The following is a 9,697-nucleotide window of genomic DNA, read 5'->3' as shown; positions in this document are numbered from 1 at the left end:
CCCAGGCTCCCTCCAAGATCCTTGCGAGAGTGAAGATCTGATCCGTTGCTCCAGGACCAGGATGGAATCCGCATTGTTCCTCTTCAATCTGAGGTTCGACTATCGGCCGAACCCTCCTTTCCAGCACCTTGGAGTAGACTTTACCAGAGAGGCTGAGAAGTGTGATACCTCTTTAATTGGAACACACCCTTTGGTCCCCCTTTTTAAAGAGGGGAACCACCACCCCGGTCTGCCACTCCTTAGGCCTTGTCCAAGACTTCCACGCAATGGTAAAGAGGCGTGCCAACCAATATAGCCCCTCCACAGCCAGAGCTTTCAGCATTTCTGGACGGATCTCATCAATCCCTGGGGCTTTGCCGTTGTGGAGTTGTTTGACTACCTCAGCGCCCTCCACCAGGGAAATTGACGCCAATCCCCCATCATCCTCCAGCTCTGCTTCCACCACAGAGAACGTGTCAGCTGGATTTACCCTTACTACGTATCCCCATCCACTGATCTTCGGCCTTGGGTGCTCTGGTACCACGTACACTTATGAGAGTCCCTATGTTTGAACATGGTGTTTGTTATGGACAATCCATGACTAGCACAGAAGTCCAACAACAAGACAACCACTCTGGTTCAGATCAGCGAGGCCGTTCCTCCCAAGTATCTCCATCATTGCCCACGTGTGCGTTGAAGTCCCCCAGCAGAACTACGGAGTCCCCTACTGGAGCCCCATACAGGACTCCATTCAACATAATGGGATATCTCAGTTAATACTCATGAATTTTCTTGGTATATAGCCTACATATCTAAGAGTTAGTCAGCTTTGTTTTTCAGGATCGTGAAGACACCCCCTCTGGAGGCCGGCAGTGAAGGCAAAACCCCTCCTGGGGCTGGTGGCAAGGGCGAAACCCCTTTGGGGGCCAGGCAGTCCGTCAAAGACCCTCTCGAGAACGCAGGCCAGCGATGGCTGACTCCCTTCTGGAGACTGAGCAGGCTGAACCCCTCTGAGAGGCAGGCCAGTAAAGGTTCAGCAGGGCTGAAGACAGGCAAGAGGATAACAGGAGCAGAAGTCAGCATGCTCTGGAACACTCGACAGCTCAGGGACATTAGTCTGCTCTGGAACACTGGACAGCTCAGGAACATTAGTCTGCTCTGGAACACTAGTCTGCTCAGGCACACTGGACAGCATGGTCACTGGGCTGAAGAGAGGTTGATTCAGGGCATGGCATTGGGAGCCATGTTGACCCTTCCTCTGTCTGCAACATCCACAAGTCCCATGAAATATAAGCAGACAAGTACCCTCCAAGGACCGCTGGTGATCAGGGGTTTACCTGACCAGGTAGAAGTGGGGTAGTCTAATAAAAGTTCAGGAGAAACAGACAGAGAGGCAGGCAGGGTGACAGACAAAATAAACCTGAAGCCTAGCAGACCTAGCAACAGACAGGCTGGGGGTGCTAGCTGGCATTAAGGTAGGCCGGGAATCTGAGGAGGAGCATTAGTGGAGCTCACAGGCTAGGAAAAACACAGTCCGTTAGAAGGTGAAGGAACTGGAGACGAAATTAAACCAATTTTCCAGGTAGGAACAGAGTCCCTTTACTGAGGTTTAATTGACACCTTCTAATGAGCAAATGACAACAATCACCTTTTTGGCAATCACTGCTAGCCTCCATCCACTTTGACTTCAGCTCCACCAGGTCACAAATTAAATCACAAAGTTCATCAGACATCTCAGGTCCCTTCGTCCCTGCTGCGTCCATGAGTAGTGGGATCATTCTATTAAGGCTCAGAGACTAGTTGGACTCAATTGCAGAGACGGCAAAGGTAATAGTGAGCTTGATGATTTAATGAGAGAGAGAAAAAAACATCCAGAGGAAGGCAGGCAAACACTTACAAACAAAAGTAATACAAAACAGGAGCACATGACAAAAATCAGACCACACAAATAAATTCACAGATAAAAAGACAGCACAGATTACAACTGAAAACTGACACACAGACCCAATGACCCCACAAGAGACAAAGACAGAAACAAGACTAAATACACAAGGTAACGAGCAAACGAGGGACAGCTGACACTGTGGTTGGGGAACAGGTGAAACACATAAAAAAATCACAAGGGCAGGAAAACTAACAGACAGGAAGTAAAACCAGACAAGACAAGTCAGAAAACCAGACTACCAAAATAAAACAGGAAACAGAAACATAACAAAACCATAAAAGAATTGAAATAATTCTAAAAAGAAAACACAAACGTTGGCATAAAAAGTATAAATTAATCAAGATGATGACTGGGGTTTTAATGTGCAGTGGTTACAGTAATAATTAATGTTGAAAGCATTTGATCAGCTCACAACTACTATTTTTTTGCATATCTACTTGATATTTTTCATTCTGTCTTTTCAGCTTGTCCTCTAACTTGTGTGCGTCTTTTCTCCCTGCCTGCCCAACTGGATAATCAGAAGGTGAGCTGACATCTTTTTTAATTTCTCCTTGTTATCTGCTGGAAATACATTTCCTGAATAGTTTTCCTGCCACTCGTATGTAAAAATGAAGAGAGTCACAAAGTTCCACAGATGATAGACCATCTCGGCTGGCCTGGGACTTTTGAGATTATGACTAATCTCAGAAATCAAAACAGAATTTGCTTCTTTCTTTTGTTCTGTCTTTCACTTGCATTTTAGAGACAGCTTTTCTCGTTTCTTATCTATGGTAAAAACGTTTTGACACCAACGATCTATAGGACACCATATAGCTTTATGATGTATTACACAAACTCCCAATCCTTACACCTGCTGCTGTCATGTTTGGTAACCATCTCAGGAAGATGCTTGAGAGCCTAAAAGTAGTTCTTGGCCAGGTACCATCCCCGTTAAATAAAAGCAGAACCACTCCACTTTAAATCTGATCATGGTTGGTTTGGTTTATAACTATATCCCATGGCTTTTGCCCACTTGGTCCAATGACCCATTGCCTCTAGTTGGACTGTATTGTACAGGAATAAGTGCATGCTGGTCTCCTCTCCTATGTCAAGGACTTCCTGGGTCAGATGTTCTGTACATTGGGGGAGATCATCGGCTCAACAGGCAGCAGGCTGGAAAGGACACTCTCGTAAGTACAGCAACACAATGAGGCCAGATATGAGAGAAGCACCCAGGGGCCTCTGGGAAGTTTGTGCAGCACATTGATCTTAATAAATTAATTAAAAGCACATTCTTTAATAATATAACAGTTCAAATTGATACACACCGACGCTGCTAAAACACATTCACAAATAGTCCATGAGCCAGGGGGGTTGATCAGTATCATTGTTTTTTGGCAAGGTATACACCCCTTGTACTAGAACGTAGGATAGCAGTGCAGGGGTGGTAGTGAAATCCCTTTTTTCAGCTCATGAAGTTACTAACCCCCTATGTTAAATTCTATTTTTGAAATCTTGTGTATGTTTGGTTCAGGCTCATGATAGCAATATTGTCAATATTCTATAATATGGTGCTTGGTATTATTGGAAAGGGGACTTTTTTATTTAACACACATGTTCCCACTTAACCTGTATGCTTTCTTTTATCCCTGGGGCATGAAGGAACATCAGAGACACAAAACTCAACAACTTCAATACTCAAGGCACTCTGTTGATTCAGAAGATCTATAATTTACCCATACCATTTATTTGTGAGAGCCTTAAATTAGACTTGTGCCGCCAGCATTTTGAGCTCAGTTAGTTCTCCAGCAGCAGCCATCTTTGTTGTAAACCAATTCAACCCCAGCGCTCTGTGGTGACGTGGTTGATTATGTTACTATTGATCATCTGTCCATCAGCGTATAAAGTCCGCCCTGACAATCTGATTGGTCCAACCAGCTCTGGTTGGAGCATAGTTGCTCCACAACAGATCATGTCCAGACCGAATTTCCCTACCTCATATGTTATGGGCGGGTCAAAATTTGACTGGCATCCAGGCTAGGAGACCACTGGACATGGTTATCAGGAGGCATGTGACTTTGTAGCAGACATTTTGTAATAGTTGTTGGTTACTGCTAAATATGTCTGCGGTTCATATAGATGCCTCAACAAATTGGAATAGTTATTGAACACTTGTTCAATAAATGGTAATGGTTGAGATAATAAAACTGAAGAATATTTGAATGCTCATAGAAGTCATAGCACAAAGATGCACACACACACACACACACACACACACACACACACACGGAAGTTAAAAAAGTATATTGATCCTCTTTTGATGGCAGGTTTCCAAGGCAACTGAGAGCATGAAGGGTACGTTATGCTCTGTGCTGCTATAAACACAGCTGGGTGAGCCATTTCCTCCTGCTGCTCTGTTCTCTCTAGAGCTTTAGACAGCATCCGAGCCACGGCGAGGATCTATTTTCAGACATTGGCTGGGAGAGGAGGAGTGCCTGTGGCATTTAGTGCGTGGAGGACAGGATAACAGGGGAAACCCACCTTGAGCACTAAGTTACGAGTCACACTCTACTGTTTGGGCAGCTAAATATTGGTCTCTCACAGCAATCACCTGCTCTGTGCTGTGCTAATTTACTTCATAAAGCAGTGTGGCTGCTGTAACACTGGAAGTCTTATGAAAGGTTGCAGTAAGTCAGATATTTAGGATTTCCAAACACAAACAGACAAACTGGCTTGGGTTGACATGTTACACCAATTACTGATAAGTAATAAGAAATAAGTTACTTAAGTAATAAGTAATAAGGAGACTCCTTTTCTGTATTGTGTGGCCAGCGAGGAACATGCACAGCAACAACACAGGTAATGAGAGTATGCCGGCGTGTTTGTTGAAGTAGGTGATGTGCAATCATGCAAGTTTCCTGAATGTGCAAGGGCTTTGTGTATAAAAGACTACATAGCTTTCATATCACAAGATGGCGTACGCACAAAACCTGAAAAGTAACTATGCACAGAAATATTCACACTTATAAAACCGGGCATACTCCAGGCCCTGCTCACCTTTCCTTTTATACATCACATTCAATGGGAAATTGAGCGCACCTGAACAGGCCATCGACCCCACCTTGCCCCCTGCCGTGAACTACTATGCATACAGTGACTGTTTGACTGTGAAACTGTGGCATTTACAGAATTCAGAATAAATATACAGTAAACTTGATTGCAAATCTACATACGGGACCTTACAAGACACCACACACAACTGGGGCTTCTCAGCTCTCCAGCTATGTTTCCCTCAGCTGCCTTTACACTTCACACATCCAATTTATTTGGGTATGGTGAACCGAGAGCCGAGCCTGTCCCTGTGCCAGGTATCACAGATAGGAAAGAGTGAATGGATTTGATCCGTGCCCTCCTGAGCTGTGGCCTCTGGCTTGGTTGTGCCATTGATCTCAGCAAAACCAAATACTTCACACAGTATAGTCATATAAGCTTTGACAAAAGGATTTTTAATGAGCAGCCTACATATCAACTGGCTCAGTTTATTAACGTGTTTGGCCTCTAAATCTAAATCTATTGGCACTCCATCTGATGAAATATTCAAAAGCCATATGTAGATGGAGGCTTGATGTTTTCCCATCATACGTTCCACTGACACAGCAAACTGGCATGAGCTCTGCTCTTTGATCAATCCATATCGCTGCTGTCTGTGAACAGACCCTCACAGTCATTTGTAAGTAAGTAAGTAAGTAAAGTTTATTTATAAAGAGCTTTCTCAGATAAAAATCACAAAGTGCTGTACAAAAGAGTAGTAAAAAAACAAGCAGTATAAAATGATATAAATATATAAAATTAAAATGACACTAGCAAAAATCCATCAACCAAACCTTCTTAAACAGACAGTTTTCAGATCTTTTTTAAAAGGACGACAGTGTCTGCAAGACGCAAGGACAGGGGCAGGGTGTTCCACAGTCTGGGAGCAACAGAATGAATGACATGTCCCCTCGGGTCTTATAACGGGTTAGGGACCGCAAGCAGGTCTGGCCAGAAGAAAGAAGAATGCGGTCAGGGGAATACGGCTTCAAAAGGTCCAGGATGTAATGTGGGGCCTGACGTTTAAGGCTCTAAAAGTCAGCAATAAAATCTTAAAATCAATCCTGAATTTTACAGGGAGCCAGTGGAGGTCCAACAGACAGGAGTAATATGAGACCTTCGGGGGCCACTGTTAGAAGTCTGGCAGCAGAATTTTGAACAATTTGCAATTTGTTTAAAGCAGACTATTCAAACAGGTAAAAACAGCGTTGCAGTAGTCGAGTCTGTTGATATGAAGCATGAATTACATTTCCAGATCCTCTTTGACAACATTTTGCGAATTTAGAGAGTTCCTAAGGTGAAAAAAACAATTTCGAAAAGCTGTTTTGAGTGTGTCTCCAGGGACATGGCTCCGGTCAAACACAACCCCCAGGTTCTGAGGCTGGATTTGACAGAAGGGCCCAGGGAGCCAAGCTGCTGTTTGATAAGCGGGATTTATGGTTTGGGGCAAAAATGAGCGTTTCAGTCTTGTTTGAATTTATCTGTAAATAGTTTGTGGCAGCCAGTCTTTGATGGAGGACACACACTCTAGAAACAGAGGCAAACGGTGAAATTCAGCATCATTAAAAGAACAATACAGTGAACATCGTCAGGTAGAAGTGGTACGATACATCTTTGAAACAGCGGATAATTGACCAAGTGGCAAAATGTACAGTATAAACAAATAGGGCCAAAACTGAACCCTGTGCCACTCGCAAGACAAATTTGTCACACGGACTGAAAATTATTTACAGCAAGATTGAAGGTTCTGTCACAATATAGGATGAGAACACAGAAGGAGATCTGATAGTCCATCTCATTGTGAAGCTATTGATCAAATACCGTGTCCACAGTGTCAAAAGCCGATGTCAAATCAAGAAGTACAAGTACAGTGTAGCGGCCAGAGTCTGCTGCCATCATCACATCATTTGATTAGGGCTGTTTCAGTTGAGTGAGATTTTCGAAAGCCAGATTGAAAAGTATCAAACAAGTTGTGCTGCTCCATAAAGGAGGTCAGCTGGCATGCAACTACTTTTTCCAAGATTTTGGAGATAAATGGAAGTTTAGATATGGGCCTGTAGTTTTTGGGTTCTGAAGGGTCAAGATTGGGCTTTTTAAGGACCGGATTTACCACTGCGTGTTTGAAGTAATTTGGAACTGTGCCAGATTTAAGTGACAGGTTAATTATATTTTCCACACAGGGGCCGATGATATCAAATATTTTCAAAAATAGATTTGTTGGGACGATGTCAACTGGGCTCGAAGACGGTTTCATATTTCTTGTTATGGTCTTCCACATCCGTAAGCTGACAGGAGTGAGGACGACCAAGACGACACTGAGAGAACTCAGTGAAAGAAACACGAATGAGTGGAGGATTAACGGCCCTAATGTCATGACTTGTTCAAGAAAAATATAAAAAGTTGTTACAATCCATGTGTGTACACAGGCACAGGAGGAGCTGGGGGTGCAGTAAGCTTTTCAATGGTGTCAAACAAGACTTTTGGATTTTTCTTATTTCCTGATACAAGGTTAGAAAAATAAGCTGAGCGGGCCTGCTTTATAAGTTCATTTAGATCTAGCATCATGTCTTTTAAATGGAGTCTGTGTACCTCTAATTTAGTGGCTTTCCACAGACGCTCAGTCTTCCGGCATTGTCTCCTAAAGCTACAAATATTGTCATTTATCCATGGAGAGGCCTTCTTCTGTGAACCTGAAATCTTTTTAACCGGTGCTACCAAATCCAAAACCGACAGACAGTGGTCGTTGAAACTTTGCACAAATGAATCAACATCATCACAATCAATGAAGGAGCAAGTTTCAAAAGATGCAGAGAAATCACTAAGTGTTGTCTCACTGATAATGCGTTTTTGTGTTACAACATTAGAGACCGCGGGCATGGTGGTAAGAGACAAATCAAATGAAACACAACAATGGTCACTAATTTGAGGATCATCAACACTCAGTTTATCAATGTTTAGGCCACAAGAAAATACCAGTCAACGTGTGGCCTTTTATGCGTGGGGCCGGAAACGTGCTGCACAAAGTTGAAAGAATCCATAATTGTCAACAGTTCAACTGCAGTCGAACACGAGAGGTCATCAATATGCAAATTAAAGTCCCCAAGGATTAAAACGCGATCTAGTTTAATGATAGATGTTAACAGCTCAGAGAAATCATCAAGAAATGTGCGTGCAGGACCAGGGGGTCGGTAAACTAAAACACAGTAAAAGGGGTGTAGATTCCCAACCTTAAACATCTGCAGCTCAACGGTGTCGGGCGAAGCGGTGTCCATCAAACTGCAGCGGAAAAAATCCCGGAAGACCAACGCAAGGCCGCCTCCACGACGCGAAAGCCGGGGAGTTCCAAACACGGAGCAGTCCGGGGGGCATAGTTCTTTAAGATGAACGTGTTCGTTCTCACGCTGCCATGTCTCTGTAATAAATAGGAAGTCCAAGTTTTCCTTAGCAAAATGGTTGTTCAGGGTAAAGGCCTTGCTTGCAATGGAGCGCGCGTTTATAAGTGCAATTCTGGTAGGGCAGGTGTGTGACCAAGGCTGGTCTGGGACAGGCTGGATGGCAAGATCCGTCCGACAGAGAACCGGACTCAGGACACGCTGACGGGGCGCGCGGCGGCAAACAGGCCGGGTGGGAAAGATCCAGTCGGAGATGCTCCACACAGGCGATGACACACAGTCCACGTCCTCGCAGACCGGGACCGGCCTCAAGCATCGCTCACTCCCAGGAGCTCTGGATCCATTTGGCCCAGATGGGAAACCACGAGATCGCCACTTTCTCCTCCAGACCTGGGCCCCAGCCCTAGATCCCCGCTTCCTTCTCCTACCACGGCGCCGAGTAAGCAACAGGTACTCCGGTGATGACGCGTGGCACTCCAGTTTAGGAGGGAAAAACTCAGAAAATCTGTCCCAGGTAATACAAAAGTCCTGCATATGTACCTTAATGCAGAGCAATGAGTCCCGGTCATACTGTATGATTGCAGAGACATTTCTGGTAGTTGAAAGGATTGACACAAGGATAATCACAGAGAGAACCAGAAATGTATTAGAGAGCAGAGCAGTGGCTGATGCGCGGCCGAACACAGGCGCCATCTTCCCATAAATGTCAAAAAAAATTTGGCCCACCCCATGTTGAACACCAGCGTGACGACACATACCTGAAAGATTCGGATTACAATCTGAAAGCAATATCGGAGCTGTAGCTTTGCCTTCGATGTGTCGGATGAGTTTGGGCAAAGCAGAAGTTTGTGTTAGGATCTGACTGTCGTTTGGGTCCTTGTGCCTTTTTACATAGTTTGTAGCAACAAAACAAGCCTTTTTGTGAAGGTAAATACAAACTGGAAAATGTTCCTATTAACTTTCATGTTAGCTTGTTTTACCATTGCCAACTGCAGATATCTCTCTTAATACTGGACCATTGTCAACGATTGTTGTTGGAAAAAAGTGATAGTAGCCGTTTAATGACTCTGACTTTCCAATTGATCATAGTGGAGATTCCAGACAAATGCTTTGAGAAGCAATTCACTAACATCCCATAGAAAATAAATCAGAGCACACTTTCCCTCGTGCCTTCAGTGGATTAGAGCTGTGACAGCTGAGTGATCCTGGACGGTCTGTAGCAGCACTCCCACTGAGTCCAATTATCCCCTAGTAGTTTCCATTACAACTTGGAAAACATCTACAGGTCACTGTGGCACCATAAATTGCCCCC

The 9,697-nt window shown here is 44.1% G+C and overlaps 1 protein-coding gene across 1 annotated transcript in view; it reads left to right on the top strand.

Moving 5' to 3' along the window:
- Nucleotides 1-9,697, top strand: part of LOC116688228 (copine-9) — a 206,748-nt gene that overhangs the window by 105,087 nt on the left and 91,964 nt on the right. Inside the window, exon 6 of the mRNA XM_032514085.1 lies at nt 3,017-3,093. Within this exon, the coding sequence (XP_032369976.1) occupies nt 3,017-3,093 (77 nt within the window). The remainder of the gene's footprint in view (nt 1-3,016; nt 3,094-9,697) is intronic.

Source organism: Etheostoma spectabile, chromosome 4 (assembly GCF_008692095.1).
Source record: "Etheostoma spectabile isolate EspeVRDwgs_2016 chromosome 4, UIUC_Espe_1.0, whole genome shotgun sequence".
NCBI lineage: Eukaryota > Metazoa > Chordata > Actinopteri > Perciformes > Percidae > Etheostoma > Etheostoma spectabile.
The sequence above is the reverse complement of the archived record's forward strand: the minus strand, read 5'-3'. Positions and strand labels throughout refer to the sequence as shown.